The sequence below is a fragment of the Phytophthora sojae genome, assembly GCF_000149755.1.
Source record: "Phytophthora sojae unplaced genomic scaffold PHYSOscaffold_2, whole genome shotgun sequence".
NCBI classification, from domain to species: Eukaryota; Oomycota; class Peronosporomycetes; order Peronosporales; family Peronosporaceae; genus Phytophthora; species Phytophthora sojae.
In genome coordinates this window covers 11,076,545-11,091,897 of record NW_009258116.1, presented here as the reverse complement: position 1 = coordinate 11,091,897, position 15,353 = coordinate 11,076,545, and the positions used below count along the sequence as shown (strand labels likewise).

The following is a 15,353-nucleotide window of genomic DNA, read 5'->3' as shown; positions in this document are numbered from 1 at the left end:
GATTTGGGTCACGTTAGATTGGGCGCGTGAGCTATTTTTTATCCGTAAAAGAAGGGCGATCTCCACGCCAGGAAGCGTTTTATCTTTGGTGGCAGCCTGTGATTGGCTCGCGGGGCAGGCGTTTCGCTAACTCGTGGGTCTATTTCCAGCGAGGTCGGCGCCGGTCGTTTGATCGCTTCCCCCTCTCTGGTGGGTTTCTCCCTCATTTGCGAATCGCGCCCGGAAGAGAAGCAGCAGCAAAGCAGGCGAGAGCCCGGAACGAAACCAGCGGCAACCATGGGTATGGCCTTCTCGCGCGTGTTTGAACGCCTCTTCGGCAAGAAGGAGATGCGTATCCTCATGGTCGGTCTCGATGCCGCCGGTAAAACCACCATCCTGTACAAGCTCAAGCTGGGCGAGGTGGTCACGACCATCCCCACTATCGGTACGTGCGCAGATCTGCGTCGCTTCTAAGGGACTCAAGGACGGGATCTCGAGACGTCGGCGCTGTCTCCTTCCTCTGTCTGTATGCTCCACGCCTGTGCAGGACGAGCTCTTAGACGGAGGAGGGGGCGTCGCCAACTCGGGATCTCTTCCGATGTCTTGGATATCTACAGATAGACTCAGTACTGACGTTGCTGTTGTTGTGTATTTCAGGCTTCAACGTGGAGACGGTGGAGTACAAGAACATTAGCTTCACGGTGTGGGACGTGGGTGGTCAGGACAAGATCCGCCCGCTGTGGCGCCACTACTACCAGAACACACAGGGCCTGATCTTCGTGGTGGACTCGAACGATCGCGACCGTGTGGACGCGGCCCGCGACGAGCTGCACCGCATGCTGAACGAGGACGAGCTGCGGGACTCTGTGCTGCTGGTGTTCGCCAACAAGCAGGATCTGCCGAACGCGATGAGCGCCGCGGAGATGACGGACAAGCTGGGTCTGCACGGCCTGCGCCACCGCCAGTGGTTCATCCAGGCGTGTTGCGCGACGACGGGCGACGGCCTGTACGAGGGTCTGGACTGGCTGTCGGCCACGCTCCAGAAGGCGAAGTAAATCAGCACGCGCTCGACGTACCCAGTGCATCGGCCGGTAGTGGGAGAGATATAGACGACTATATATCATGGGTAGAAGGCGCTGCTATAATTTTGCATTTTTCTCCTTCACGTGCCCGCATGCATCTCGTGTCGCTCCCCAAGCCAGCCAGAATGCAGTCCGCGTTTGCGTGCCATCATACACGTCTCCGTTTACCCTCATTTCTTCAGCTGTGTTGCTTCCATTGCCACCATGCAGATCTCGCGTCCAGGTTGCTGCCACGTGTGTGAAGGGCAACGAGGATCGCGTTGACGTTTCGTTCCGACGCCTTGCGTTGCCAGGCCTCCACGTCGAGCTGTCAACGCAGTGGGCTGTCCATTGCCAGCTTGGCTACTTTTTGCGTGAGACTAGACTGCAACAAATTTCCGCCTTGTGTTGCTTGAAGTGCAAGAGAGACTACGATTCAGGCCTTACCACAGCCGCCGTCGTCCAGGGAAGGGGTACAGCCCGCCACTGGAAGCCTGCCAGCTCACCGAGCCCTGAATTAGCAGGCGGCCAATGCCGCCGACCCAGGTCAGCATGACATCCTCCACGCGGCAGCGCAGCCATCTGGTTCGGGCCGGGTTCTGGGAGGCTGGCGGGTTGGATCGATATGTCGCGGGTTTCACTCGGGAAGACGATACCTCCGTGAACTGATACGTGATAGCCAACGCTGGGTAGCTATGGCGCAACTTCCGTAGCTATTGGAAACCATTTCGTACAACCTAGTGGAGTAGACGCTGTTGATTCGGGTGTGGGGCAGTCATCCATTTCAAAAAGAACTGCAATAGGGATTGATCAGTAGACTTATAGCTCCGCGCTGTTTTTCTTTGTAATTAATTGGCCTTTGCAGGCGCGCGCATCTGCAATACAAGACACGCACAACATATGAAGTTTACTATGAAGAAGAGATTGAGAGCCTGAAGACTCGCTGTTAGGGTGAGGAAGCCGAGATAGATTGTCGACTGACCGATCGAGCAACTAACGAAGATGGAGAATACGGTGAAGGCACTTACAAAATTCCCTGATAAATGCTTGAACACACAGGGTAAGTTAAGGCGCGCGACGGATACCCGTTTTACCACCAACCTCTGTGTACCTTTTGTCATTGACTAAACGTCAACGCGGGTGACACTATGGAGATGAAGATATATGGAGTCGATGGAGAGCATCTGTAGATCGGCATAAAGAACGATTGGAGGCTGCACAATTTACTTTACTTGAAGTGTTCATAACGATTACACTTTTATTTCTGATACTCGCCTGAACATACGAAACCGGAGGTTTTCGGACGGGTGGGTCTGGATAGCGCAAAGAAAAGGGGGGCGTTTCTTCGCCAGGCCTCCCCAAGCTCACTTTCAGAATTCCCGACGCTTTATCAAGGGCGGTAGACGGTCGTAGCGAAGCAAGGGCGAGCGAAGGCAGCACCACCACCAAGCAGCAACCATGGGTATGGCCTTCTCGCGCGTGTTTGAACGCCTCTTCGGCAAGAAGGAGATGCGTATCCTCATGGTCGGTCTCGATGCCGCCGGTAAAACCACCATCCTGTACAAGCTCAAGCTGGGCGAGGTGGTCACGACCATCCCCACCATCGGTACGTGCGCAGATCTGCGTCGCTTCTAAGGGACTCAAGGACGGGATCTCGAGACGTCGGCGCTGTCTCCTTCCTCTGTCTGTATGCTCCACGCCTGTGCAGGACGAGCTCTTAGACGGAGGAGGGGGCGTCGCCAACTCGGGATCTCTTCCGATGTCTTGGATATCTACAGATAGACTCAGTACTGACGTTGCTGTTGTTGTGTATTTCAGGCTTCAACGTGGAGACGGTGGAGTACAAGAACATTAGCTTCACGGTGTGGGACGTGGGTGGTCAGGACAAGATCCGCCCGCTGTGGCGCCACTACTACCAGAACACACAGGGCCTGATCTTCGTGGTGGACTCGAACGATCGCGACCGTGTGGACGCGGCCCGCGACGAGCTGCACCGCATGCTGAACGAGGACGAGCTGCGGGACTCTGTGCTGCTGGTGTTCGCCAACAAGCAGGATCTGCCGAACGCGATGAGCGCCGCGGAGATGACGGACAAGCTGGGTCTGCACGGCCTGCGCCACCGCCAGTGGTTCATCCAGGCGTGTTGCGCGACGACGGGCGACGGCCTGTACGAGGGTCTGGACTGGCTGTCGGCCACGCTGCAGAAGCAGAAGTAGGCTGCTGCAATGCGCCGCTCCTAAGGGCGTTCTGGCTGCACTCCCTACTCGTGGGGCCGTGCGGCGAGTCGCTCCGTGGAACTAACAGGCTGAAGCTATGGAGAGTTAGGAGAGGAAGAGAGGCCAAGTGACGCCGCCAGTGTAATAGTGCATCGATTTGGTTTGCAAAAGCTTGTCTTGTTCTCTTGGTTTTGGTTTCTTGGAAGGTGGTGGAAGATCTCAATGCAGGAAGTACAAAAATCAGTTTGAAAAAGAATACACGCGCGCTAGATAACACGTGCCTTACACAGCCACTACTGATGACACCTTGCTACTCTTCTGCAGCTCGAGATGGAAAATAGATATCCAGCTCACGACTCGCCGAGCATGAGGTTCACGCGCTTCATGATGTAGTCCTTGGCAGGGTCATAGGGCGAATCCTTGCTCGGGATCTCCAGCACCGTGGGGATGGTCTTCTCGTACGTGTTGAGCAGATGGCGGATCTCCTCGGCAACCTGCACAGCCACAAAGAAGTAAAGTTGGTAAGGCTCTATCCATAAGATCAAGGAGTTTACGAACACCTCTTACGTGCTGGTTAATGAGGATGATGGCAATGTCGTCGCGATTCGAGAGCGATCGGAAGCTGGCTTCAATAGCGGAGATCGGCGTGCCTGTAAGCATAGACCCAACACCACATCACGCGTGTTAGTGACGTTCCTAGCTTGAGGAATCCTTTCAAGAACACTGTGGACGCACTGGACTTGACGACGAGGAAGTTGGTTCCCTCGGCCGTTCGGTGGCCGATGCCCGCGAGGATGAAGCCCGTGACGGTGTCCTCGTCTCCGATGACGGCGATGAGTTTGGTGCCGTCGCTCATTCTGCGCTGTAGCTCGAAGACAACGAGGAAGCGAAGGCGGTGCAGCAAAAGCGAGCAGCTCACTCACTTCAAAAGGAAATGATCGGAAGATTTTGGTCCTCGCCTTTATGTTTTTCTAGTCCGACCCAAATTTTGTATCGACACAAAACGGCCAAAAAGGCTTTTCGGCCGCGTCGCGTCGGTATGTTCCCCACGCCCGGAACTACTTCGTCCTCCGCACAACGCCATCTCCAGGGGCTCGTCACGCGCCGCGCGGCCTCGGCGGAGCCCAAGAATGCCGCGCAGTACTTCGGCCACGTAGCCGACGTCGTCCGCGCCAACGCGGAGATCACCAAGTCACGGTACGTGCCCCTCTCTCGGCGCGCTCGGCAGCCACCAGTTCGTGGTCGCAGTCCTCGCCCTTGCGCCTCTAACGTGGCTCTCCTGCAGCACGTACAACCTCAAGCGTAGGGCCAAGGTCGCGTACAAGGGCTACGAGGCCGTGCTCAGCCGCAAGAAGCGCGCGGCGGTCGGCAGCAGCGTGAAACCGTCGGCTGCCAATACGCTGTACGTACAGCGGCCTGCCGCGGTCCCCACGCCGGCCACAGCCACGTTCAACCCGGCGGCGGTGCTCCAGCTGCAGGCGATGCTGCCTAGAGCGCAGCCTGTCGCGGTGAAGCCGGCGCTGAAGCTTGCAGCAGCGGCGCCGGTGTCGTCGGTCATTCCGTCGACGACGCTGGCGACTCCTACGGTGACCTCAGTGGCAGCGACGACGCCCGGACGGATGACTCCAGCGCAGATTCAGCTGCATCAGCAGCAGATGAAGAACGCACAACTGCAGCAGCAGCAAGCAGCTCCAAGGAGAGCGGACTTTGTGGTCGGCACGACGGTGCTCATCCGGGTAAGTTGTGATATTTTGTTTTGAGTTTTTGATAGTGGATTCTAATATGTGTTGGTCGTTGCCTGCCTGCAGAATACTGCCGACCTGGTCGCGTGCGGAGCTCGGAATCTCGCTGGGAAAACGGGACGCATCGTAGCCGCCCCGCAAATCTACGGACAGGAACTCTTCTCTGTCTACATCGACGAGCATGAGGCGCTTTTCCAGGTGCCGTTCAACGCGCTGACACTCGTTGCCCGTCCTACTTCGGTGCAGCAGCCGCAAACGGCTCAGCAAATGCAGGCGCAGCTTGCAGCAGCAGGGGGTCGGCTTCTCCCCAACCAAATGCCTCAGAACGGAAATGCCCGAGGATCCAAATCAGCAGAGCAGATCAAGATGGAGCACTCGTTCCAGCTCCACCGCCTCATGCAGCAGCAGTATCGTGAGATCCAGACATTGCAGCAGCGCTACGCGGAATGTCGACTCATTGACCCCACCGCACTGTCTGGTATTCAGAAGGAGCTGTCGAAGCTGCGGCTCGTACACCTCTCGCAGGTGCAAACCCTCAAGAGCAAGCAGGCACTAGACATGATCGGCAAGTAGGTAGCTAGGACGAATGAATCCGACGATGTGTGATTGTTTAGCGCTTTAGTTTTATTGTGTTCTTGCAGTGTGGGTACTGCAAAAACCGCCCCTCATTGCATCATGTGTAGCAGTACCTCTCAAATGCAAGTAGTACTCTTTGTCCGCCACTACTCCCATCACTACTGCTGGTAGTAGCTTGCGTACTGCGCTTGCGAGTAAGTCTGCTGGACGGCTGCGGCCGCAGGGTCAGCCTGGGAGTAGGCTTGAGCTTGAGTGGCATATCCCTAAAACCAAAGGAACAGAGGAACAACACACTGGTCAGTACAGATGATCGTCATCACCCCCCTGAAAGAAAGCCTGGTCTACAGCAATAGGATAAACAAAAACGAATGCAAGGTAGCTCCTGTCAAGCGACGTCCCTCTGCTACCTGCATCGCATCGCAGCACGTGCGCAGCTACTACCAGCAGATTTCCCGGTCGAAAGAAGGAAATGGGGTCAGTCGCTTTCCCACAAGCAAGCTGACGCCCAAGCAAGCTCACCGCGGAGCTCGCTTTGTAGAGTCGCCGGTTCATATCAATAAACGCACGCAATAGCGGGGGGAAAAGCAAAAGCAAGAATTTACCTGGTAGCCTTGGTAGTAGGCCGCAGCCGCCGATGTCGCCGTCACCGCTGCTGCTTCTGTCGTTGCTGCTGCTGCAGTTGGAAGCACTGCCGAAGTCTGCGGAGCTGTGTAGCGCGCACGCTTCATCCCTGGTTCAACGCTGGAGTTGTACCCGCCAATATCACCCTCCGATCCCGACTGGAAGGTCAACACCTTAATCGTTCGGTTACGTGACTGAGCATTCTTAAGCTTCCATGACATCTCCCTTTTGCGCACGTCACGCACTTTCGCGACGCTGCTAGCGTAATTCTCCATGAACTCCACATACTGGAACCACAAGTCATTCTTTTCATCCATCGTGAGATTGCAAGAATCTTCAAGCGCGAGATCGTAGGCGCGGGCAACCCGAGGGACGAGCTCTGCATTGTCCCCACCCACGTTGATCTCGAAATGGATGAAGTTTAGCCAGAGCAGCACGGACTCACTGTGCTTCTGAACGGCTCGTTCAAACACCGAGCGAGCTAGCGCTGCGTCACCAACGTTCTTGTGAAGGAACGTGGCATAAGCGGTTGACACATACGCGTAGACATCCGACTCGTTCTCGACGGCTTCCATTCCCCTCTCATACCATGTCTTGGCCGTCTCGACATCCCCGCGTCTTCGTTCGAAGTTGCAGTAGTGCAGGAAAGCTTCTGCAAGCTTCGGTGCCACGTCAGAGAGCACTTGCATGTACACACCCTGGGCCTTCTGCAGCTTTTCATGGGCCTCCAAGAAAGATGCATACTCCAAGTAGATCGATGCACGGTACTTGAGGAAGATCGTCACCGCGCGCTGGAAAACAGCGTCCGCAGCATCAAGACCGTGCACAGTTTCCACCCAAGCAACGTAACGCAGCCAAATCTCCTCGTAATTTGCACAGGAAATCAGGCAACGCTCGTAGAGAGTCTGGCAGCGCACGTTGTTACCCGCGGCTTCTTCAAAATCCAAGTAGCTGTGCCAGTTTTTCATCGCGGCTTCGGTAACTGGGGTCACATGGAAGTAGCTACGGTCGATTCCAGCTTCAAACGCCTGGCGCCGGTAGATATCCTCCATCGCTTTGTTTTTCACAGCTTCCACTGCGTTCACGATCTTGACGCGGAGCAGCCCCTCGTCCATGAGTTCCTCTCCATCACCGGCAAGAGCTTTCTGCTCTTCGGGTGTTGCAAGAGCACTCAGTTGCTGAGCGAGCACAAACTGGTTGTATTTCTCCCAAAACTCCTCAAGGTTGCGGAGCGGTTGGTGCATGATGCGCTTAAACACTTGGTTCAGGCGCGGCATGTCGTTCTACACGGCAAAATCAACAGACAAGAGGTCAAACTTACCGCCAGCAACACAATAAACTAAGTAAAACACGTCCCGACTTACGTTGACGGTCTCGACCTGAATGTACAGCTCCCACAGTGGACCAGCCAAGGGGTCAGCTCCACAGGCCGCCACAGCTCTCTCCAATACTCTACAGCAATCCAAAAGCACCAGCAACCCACGACACACATTGAGTTAGACCCACTACCGAAAATTAATCCACCCACTGACAACAACAGGAGACTTACGGTCGAGTCTCGTCAATGGGGCTGTGCAGCGTGTGGATGAGGAACTCGCAGTACTTCATCCACATGTCAACGCTGTATTTAACAGCCACAACGCCGCGTTCATACACCCCACGCGCCTTCGTCTTAGCCTCTTCAGGCGTCGCTACAGTCCCCGAGCCGTCCTCAGTGAGCTTGTTCGCAAGCCCAAACTCGTACTGCGCATACTACTCCAGCAAAATTACCGTACAATCCGTAAGTATACCAGTACTTGTATCATTGCTCAGTGTGGCCACCTCCAGCGCCACACCTTGTTCCAGTAGCCGAAGCACAGCGGAAACTCCGCCAGGAAGCGGTCGTACGTGGCCTCCACCGTCTCGCGGGGCGTCGTAGCCTGCCAATAATACGCAGTAAATTGTGCGTTAATAAGAGTAGTTGATATCATAGTATATACTTGAAAGGTACGGGAAGCAATAGCGCGCACCTCGCTCTGCACGAGCGCCAGCAGGCTGACCCACGAGTTGAAGTCCAGCGGGTTCTTGTCCACCGCCTCCGTGAGTCGCTCCAGCGGTGTCTTGGCTGTCGGCACGGTGGCGTTGGATGCTGCATCGGCGCTGGAGCCGTTGGCGGCGTCGGCGGGAGTCGGGAGCGCGGCGGGGGTCTCCATGGTGAGCTCGTGGAATTGGAATGACGCGATTGGTGGGGGGTCACTAGGCTAAAGTATCCGCGTTTTGGACCCCATGACATCCGTCCCCAGCAAACCCAGAGAAGGCTCTAGAGTTGTAGATCGATAGACGGGGCGTCATGATTTGATGTGTTACCACACCACATACGGCAAACATTGAGATACAAAGCAACATCTTCAAGTTGTCCTCAATACCAGGACTCTGCCTGCTTTATAGTAGATGAGTCCAGCCCTTGCGGAAGCCCAACTTCTTGCGTTCTCTAATCTCTAGCTGCTCGCGTTGATGGCGCTGCAGGTCGCGTACTAACTCTTGCCGCCGTACTTCCACTCTCCGTCGCAGCGTCGTCGAGTACCGTTTAATCTCAGCGCGCAATGCGTCTTCGTTCACCTCTGCTACTGCCTGAAGCGCCGACCCACCGGCTTTATGTAGCGCCTGCACCTCAGGAATAAGGTACTCGCTGGTATTGAGCTCCAGCGGCGGCATCCCCTGGGTTGGGAACCTCTGGCATCTCCACGTTAGCACCAAGTCCGCAGCCTTCGCGTCCAACTTCTTGCGTTCCTTATCTCGGTATTGCTTGCACGCTTCTAGACGCTCTATTGTGCACGGGTCGACAGAACGTGCGGCCAAGAACTCCGTGCCGTGGCTCGCCAACGCGAGTGTGTCCTCCATCACATGATTGCTGCGATAGAGCACATACAAGGGACGTGTCAGCGCCACAAAACCAAATTACAGCACCTTAAACCTCTACTAACCGCACCTCGTATGCGGCGAATCAGCCGTAGCAAGCACCTCAGCCAGCAAGTGCACCACACCGAGCTTCAGTTGCCCGGGTAGTGCCCTATACTCGTCTGAATTGAGCCACGGAGCGAGTGCATCCCGGTTCTCCGCCAATTTCTGCCTCGCCTCGTCATTATTGCCTGCACTGACTGCACTCCCCGTCCTGGAGCCCAGCGGCAAGGTGTCGACATCCTGCAAGCGCCGTGCCATTGCTCACTTCCAGCATTGCGCCGGTTCAAGATAGCGTTTCTAGAAGTTTAGCTCTCGAATTTCGTCCAATGCCAGAGCGCGTATTCTCCACTTCCAGCCAATCACAGAGCGGCTTCCTACCACTGGTACGTGTTGCCGTTCAGTATCGAATCGACTGGCAAGGAGCATGAGGTACCTCCGCGCCAAGGGCATCCGCAAGGCGCTGCGCCAGTTCCACTTCCTGTGCGGCATCAAGCCGCCCTACAAGGTGCTGCTGGATGGCAACTTCATCGCCATGTGCGTGCAGATGAAGGTGGACGTGCAGGAGCGCGTGCCCAAGTTCCTGCAGGTCAAGGCGCACGAGGTCGAGTTCTACGTGCCGCGCGCGGCGCTGGAGGAGCTCAAGATGCTGGGCGAGGCCACCAAGGAGGCCTACGAGCTGGCGCAGAACTTCAAGGTGGCGGAGGTCTACGACCAGCCAAAGACGGACGGCGACGCGCCCGTGGACGTGTCCAAGGTCGTGCAGAGCATCATCGGAGACAAGAACGACCGCAAGTTCGTCGTGTGCACGCAGGAGGTGGAGCTGCGCAAGGCCCTGCGCCTGGTGCCTGGAGTGCCGCTCATCTACCTGAACCGCTCGGTGCTCGTGTTCGAGGACATCTCGCGCGCGACGCTGGCCATCGTGCGGCAGGACGAGAAGGCCAACATGGCCAAGCTGGACGTCAACGAGAAGCGCAAACTGGAGCAGATGCAGGGAGGCGAGGAAGGCGAGGACCACGAAGAGAAGCAGCGACTCACGAAGAAGCGTGCTAAGGGGCCCAACCCGCTGTCCATGAAGAAGTCGACCAAGAAGAAGGTTCGCGCCAAGAAGAAAGAGAACTGAGCCTCACGCCTTCGCTCGCCTTGGGGTGTACTTACTGCAATCTATATTATGGTATTACCTCTTTACAGTTGATTGCTTTTGTGTTGTGTTGTGGTTGTTTGCTAGAAGTCTTTGTCCCATTCGTAGCCTTCCATCGTGTACGCAGGAGCTTCTTCGTCGTGGTCGTTGATGGCTTCGAACTTGGAGGCGTCCAGCGGGTCTGCGAGCTTTGGTCGATACGGTGCATTGACCTTCTTCTGCAGCATGGCGTCCCAATCCAGCTTCGCGAACCAGGCGTGTGATCGGATGGCCCGCGTGCCACCGTGGGTCAGACCCAACCTCTTGGTGAGGTCGCGCTCCAGAAGTTTCGAGATGATGTCGCGGCAGGGCGAGTTCACCCACCCTGGGAACTCGACTTTCTCCTTGACGATGTTCCGGCAGATCTGCATCTGGTCGATCTGGTTCGATCCTGCGAAGGGCGAGTGGCCGACGACCATCTCGTAGATCAAGATGCCCAGCGCCCAGTAGTCGACACCGCGGTTGTGGCCTTTACCGAGCACGAGCTCTGGTGCTAGGTACTCGGTGGTGCCACACAGCGTGTAGGTCCGATCGTCCACCACCTTGGCGAACCCGAAGTCCACGACCTTGAGGTATCCCTGCGGGTCGATGAGCAGGTTCTCGGGTTTCAGATCTCGGTACACAATGCAGCGCTCATGAAGATACTCGAGCGCCATGAGCACGTGACTCGCGTAGAATCGTGCATGGTCGTTCGGTAGTCGGCCTGGTGACGATGGCGTGGAGTGCAAGTACGTGAACAGCTCGCCACCCTGCACGAACTCGATGAGCAGGTACAGTCTCGCTGCGTCCTTGTACGTGGTGAAGAGTTTGAGCAGGAACGGGTTGTTGCACTGGGCCATGACTGACTTTTCGTTGACCACATTCCGTTGCTGCTTGTATGCCACCACAGACGCCTTGTTGAGCACCTTGAGCGCATATGCGGCGCCTGTAGGTATGTGCCGCACTAGCTTCACACGACCGAAAGTACCCGAGCCCAGCGTGCGCATGACCTCCAGTTCGTCTAACTTGATCTGCTTCTGCTCCTGCATCTTCAAGGCGCTCTTACGCTCCTCGGCCTCGCGGTTCAGGATCTCTTGAATTGGACCCAGTAGCTCCACAAACTTGCCTTGGTCGAGCGATAGGCACTCCAAGCTTCCGTTTGCGACCACGTCAGCCTGTCGAGGCTCACCGTGAAGCAAACTCATCTCGCCGAAGTAGTTGCCGGTGCTGAGCGTGGCCACCTGCCTCTTTTCCGAGGTCGAGGCCCCATTTTCATCCGTGCTGATGATGGATTTCGCGACGACAGCCGAACCGCTCTTGATGATGTAAAATATGGTGCCGTGGTCGCCCTCCTTGATCACGAACTCGCCGTCAGCGAAGGAAACCGGTTCCAGCGCCAAAAAGAGCTTTTCTTTCTCGTTGGGCGAGAGGACCTTTAACATCGGGATGGACTGGAGCACGCGCATGCTCATGTTGTGGTCGATCACTTCGCGGAGACTGCCCAGTTGGTCGTCAAACGCTTGCCGGTCCAGCGCAATGAGAGTCACGTCCGTTTCCGCTGTCACATTAGCCGCTCGGGGCTCGTGGGTCATGAGCGCACGCTCACCGAAGTAGTCGTTCTCAGTGAGGCGTACCGACTCCATGCGGTGGCCATCGCCGACATCGGTGCAGACGACAGCACCGCTCTTGATGATGTACAGGACGTTGCCCCGTTCGCCCTTTTTGATGATCCGATCGCCCTTCGCGAACTTGACGAACTGCGCTGCTTCGGCGAGCTGGCTGAGTTGCGTCTCGGTCAAGGCGTGGAGCAGTGATACCTTGCGCAGAGCGTTCTTGCACTCGCCGATCTGCTCTGACTGGATGCGAGCTACCAACCGCCGGAACGTCACGCGGTCGAGAGCCCAAAGGCGACCAGACTGCGAGCAGGTCACGGTAGCAGTACGCGGGCAATTGTAGACCAGCGCCAACTCGCCGAATGTGGCACCTCGTTGAACCGTGTTGACGACGTTTCCGTGCACTGAAATGGAGAACAAGCCCGTCTCGACAACGTAGAAGAAGTCGCCCGGGTCGCCCTCAGTGATGACGACTTCGCCTGCCACCGCAGATTTCTCCGCCATGAAGTCGACGATCGAGTCGATGTCGCTGTGGCCGATCGTGTAAAAGAGGAAGTTGTTGAGAAGCGCTTGTCGAATGATTCCAGTGGACTCGGCCGATTTCACGATACTCTTGAGCTCCAGCGGGGTGTCGAATTGAACGCTTTCGCCGAAGATATCGCCACGTCGTTGAGCGGCTTTGCGCTTTTCGCGCAGGAGAATACTCATCTTCCGCTCTGGAAGCACATACACAATCAACTGGTGAGCTATCGCGATCGAATGCGTAGCCCGTGATATACCGACTTACCGACGGCGTCATCGCTCATGATGACAGGGTCGAACGTCTGCCCCACTTGGTTCGGCACCGAATTCACGCAGCCCATGGTGGATGCAGATACCCCGGAGCTGCCGCTTCCTCGGGACTAAGTAGTCCTTGTCGTCACTTTCCCTCGGGTTTTCAACAATGGATTGTCGGAGTCGCATGTTCGGCGCTAAATTGTCTAACGGAGGAGACATCCTCGAATTCTTAGGCAAAGGGGTTCGATCTGCTAAGATGAGAGGGAACGGGTGTCTTCGGCTTCTGCTCGTTCCGTTGGCACATGCCTATTTGGAGCTACAACAATCGAGAGCTGTTTGTCGCCGGAACTTCCGGGCGTTTTGAAACTACGAGCCTCAAGATAATCTTGAGCGCTAGTCACCTCATTGCCCATGAACGCGTCTGATCTTCGCCCTGCTCCACCGAGCAAGCTGGATATGGAGGACGCCGAGCCAAAGGCGTCTCGGATGCGACTGGCGAGTTTTCCCGTTCTTGAAGACGACACCGACAGCTTCATCTACGAAGATGACGGAGAATCTAATGAAGGAGATGGAAACTCAGAGCTGTGTATGTACATCCAACGCCTTGAGAGGGAGAAGCAAGAGCTCGAGAACGAAGTACAACTGCTACGAGATCGCAATGCCAGTCAGCAGATCAAGTTCCAAGCTACCGAGCGCCGTGTCGAGATGCTCGAGGCCTCTCTGAAAGACGCCTTGAACGCCAGCGACGCGTTCCGACAGGAAAAAGATGTGGTACTAGCACTTCAAGCTAGTGAACGCGAGCGGATGGCTTCACTTGTGGCACTGTTGGAGGAAGCTCAAAATCGTTACGAAGACGCAGAGCGTGCTCGTCAAAGCGCTATATTCAAGCTCAGCTCGCTTCAGGCATCTCGAGCTGATGCTACCAGCCAGAGTTTGCTACCACCGGTGACCAAGAGCACCCCGACTCCGCGAGGCAGCCTAAGCTTAGCTTCAGACACCTTCGCGGATGGATCGCTAGATTTTGGCGAGCGCATCGAAAAGTACAAGCGAGATATTGAGCTGCTTCGTCAAAAGCTTGGGTTGACGGAGGAACAAGCGGCGGAGAGGCAGAAGATGGCGGTGTCGTTAGCGCTGCATGAGGCGCAGCTCGACTACTCGAACGTGGTTGAGCACATGAAGCTGGAGTGTGAGCGCCGCTTGAATGAGTGGCGACACGATGAAGCTGTTCGAGCGAAGGAGAAGGAGAGTGCCATGGATGAGGATCGCTACAGTATTCGACTGGAGATGAAGCACGCACTGCAGCGCTCTCAGATCGACCAACGGGTTGCTTACCTTCAGGCGCAGGCCGAGTTTACACCGGGAACGCTCAGCCAACGCTCTCCGGCTGAGAGCGATTTTTCAATCGGAACGCTCGACGAGGTGCTTGTGCGTATGCAGCTGGAACAGGTTCGTACTCGCCGGTTTGAAGCGCTCAAGAAGACGCTTCTCATCCGCCACGCCAAGCTGAACCAAGCAGCGAAAGAGCTCTTCTGCCGCTGGAAAATACAAACGTCCAACACGAGGATGTTGCGGCTGAATGCTATTCTGCATATGCACCGTATCGTGTTGCACCTTGAATCTCGCAAGAAGCTCAGATGCTTCAACAAGTGGAGGACGCAAGTGCAACAACTGCAGGTTCACACTTTCCAAGCCCAGGCGCTTTCGTGCTGGAACCGCATGATCGCAGTCGAGCGGATCAGTCATGTTATCGATCAAACCACTGTGAGTGGTGTGTTGATCTTGTTGAGTAGTGTTGATGCATTTCACTAACCTTGCTGTGATCCCGTACACAGGTGAAGAGGACAGCTTCATACTTCCACCGCTGGCGTCAGCAGACATGCACGTCGACCCAAGAAGGCGAAGGGCGATCCGAGAGCGACTCCAATAACGCGGAGTTTGGCGAAGAAGCCATGCAGTCCCTGCAGTTAGAAATCAAGAAGCTCCACGACCAACTAGCCTCGTCAAAATCCGAGGCATGGCGATACAAGAGGCAATTGCTGAAGCAGTTCCTTTAGACAACAAATGATGCCATCAGGCGATAGCTAGCTTTATGTAGGTAGGTAGGTCTTGAACTCACAGTCAAAGCATAATGGTTCCAACTTGCCACCTCCTGAACGTCCGAACCATCGCAATCATCCTCCGTATCCTGGGTACCCAGGAGCCACTCCCTGGGGAGGACCTTGAGGAGGGTATCCTTGCTGTTGCGGAGGATAGCCTGCTTGCGTCTGGAAGGTTTGTGGCGGCCCCTGCTGGTAACCTTGGGGAGGGTATCCTTGCTGTTGCGGAGGATAGCCTGCTTGTGGCTGGAAGGTTTGCGGCGGTCCCTGCTGGTAACCTTGAGGGTAGCCTTGCTGCGGTGGATACTGCTGTTGGCCTTGCGGAGGTGGAGCACCGTATCCTTGACTGTGCTGGCCCGGCGAAGGTTGCTGGGGTTGACCTTGAGCGGGATACTGCTGGTACCCTTGCGGAGGTGGCGCGCCATATCCCGGAGCGTATTGGCCCGGAGGCGGCTGCTGCACTTGAGCAGGATGTTGCAGCTGTGCTGGCGGAGACACCGCGGCAGGGGGAGCAGGCGACGCTGAAGGCGGTGCACTTGGCTCAGACCCCGTAGGCTCCGTGAACAGGTGATACGT

At 56.2% G+C, this 15,353-nt stretch overlaps 8 protein-coding genes across 8 annotated transcripts; 5 read left to right on the top strand and 3 right to left on the bottom strand.

Moving 5' to 3' along the window:
- Positions 1-393: 393 nt before the first annotated feature.
- Positions 394-3,422, top strand: PHYSODRAFT_354140 (putative GTP-binding ADP-ribosylation factor). The gene is made up of 2 exons (XM_009523296.1): positions 394-2,646; positions 2,859-3,422. The coding sequence occupies exons 1-2, from the start codon at positions 2,499-2,501 to the stop codon at positions 3,254-3,256; spliced, it is 546 nt and encodes a 181-aa protein (XP_009521591.1). The 5' UTR covers positions 394-2,498; the 3' UTR covers positions 3,257-3,422.
- A 184-nt stretch (positions 3,423-3,606) lies between these two features.
- On the bottom strand, positions 3,607-4,112 carry PHYSODRAFT_297626 (hypothetical protein; the record flags this gene model as incomplete). The annotated part of the gene is made up of 3 exons (XM_009523295.1): positions 3,607-3,750; positions 3,824-3,906; positions 3,992-4,112. The coding sequence occupies 3 exons, from the start codon at positions 4,110-4,112 to the stop codon at positions 3,607-3,609; spliced, it is 348 nt and encodes a 115-aa protein (XP_009521590.1).
- A 183-nt stretch (positions 4,113-4,295) lies between these two features.
- On the top strand, positions 4,296-5,571 carry PHYSODRAFT_327220 (hypothetical protein; the record flags this gene model as incomplete). The annotated part of the gene is made up of 3 exons (XM_009523294.1): positions 4,296-4,453; positions 4,485-4,992; positions 5,065-5,571. 3 exons carry the CDS (start codon positions 4,296-4,298, stop codon positions 5,569-5,571), a joined length of 1,173 nt encoding a protein of 390 aa, XP_009521589.1.
- Positions 5,572-6,122: 551 nt separating this feature from the next.
- PHYSODRAFT_555864 (hypothetical protein) lies at positions 6,123-9,078 on the bottom strand (the record flags this gene model as incomplete). Its single annotated transcript, XM_009523293.1, has 6 exons — positions 6,123-7,478; positions 7,560-7,647; positions 7,745-7,947; positions 8,031-8,114; positions 8,205-8,430; positions 8,654-9,078. 6 exons carry the CDS (start codon positions 9,073-9,075, stop codon positions 6,123-6,125), a joined length of 2,379 nt encoding a protein of 792 aa, XP_009521588.1.
- A 476-nt stretch (positions 9,079-9,554) lies between these two features.
- PHYSODRAFT_350283 (hypothetical protein) lies at positions 9,555-10,255 on the top strand (the record flags this gene model as incomplete). The annotated part of the gene is made up of 1 exon (XM_009523292.1): positions 9,555-10,255. The coding sequence occupies exon 1, from the start codon at positions 9,560-9,562 to the stop codon at positions 10,253-10,255; it is 696 nt and encodes a 231-aa protein (XP_009521587.1). The 5' UTR covers positions 9,555-9,559.
- A 22-nt stretch (positions 10,256-10,277) lies between these two features.
- Positions 10,278-12,767, bottom strand: PHYSODRAFT_540813 (hypothetical protein; the record flags this gene model as incomplete). The annotated part of the gene is made up of 2 exons (XM_009523291.1): positions 10,278-12,620; positions 12,692-12,767. 2 exons carry the CDS (start codon positions 12,765-12,767, stop codon positions 10,357-10,359), a joined length of 2,340 nt encoding a protein of 779 aa, XP_009521586.1. The 3' UTR covers positions 10,278-10,356.
- Positions 12,768-13,092: 325 nt separating this feature from the next.
- On the top strand, positions 13,093-14,490 carry PHYSODRAFT_480045 (hypothetical protein; the record flags this gene model as incomplete). The annotated part of the gene is made up of 1 exon (XM_009523290.1): positions 13,093-14,490. The coding sequence occupies one exon, from the start codon at positions 13,093-13,095 to the stop codon at positions 14,488-14,490; it is 1,398 nt and encodes a 465-aa protein (XP_009521585.1).
- Positions 14,491-14,733: 243 nt separating this feature from the next.
- Positions 14,734-15,331, top strand: PHYSODRAFT_345124 (hypothetical protein; the record flags this gene model as incomplete). Its single annotated transcript, XM_009523289.1, has 1 exon — positions 14,734-15,331. The coding sequence occupies exon 1, from the start codon at positions 14,810-14,812 to the stop codon at positions 15,329-15,331; it is 522 nt and encodes a 173-aa protein (XP_009521584.1). The 5' UTR covers positions 14,734-14,809.
- Between the last annotated feature and the right edge of the window lie 22 nt (positions 15,332-15,353).

What these genes read in the sequence shown, in the direction of transcription:
- PHYSODRAFT_354140 (XM_009523296.1), top strand. Translation starts at nt 2,499, where the DNA reads ATGGGTATGGCCTTCTCGCGCGTGTTTGAACGCCTCTTCGGCAAGAAG. An exon ending in CACGACCATCCCCACCATCG is followed by an intron (nt 2,647 to 2,858) that starts GTACGTGCGCAG and finishes TGTGTATTTCAG; the next exon opens with GCTTCAACGTGGAGACGGTG.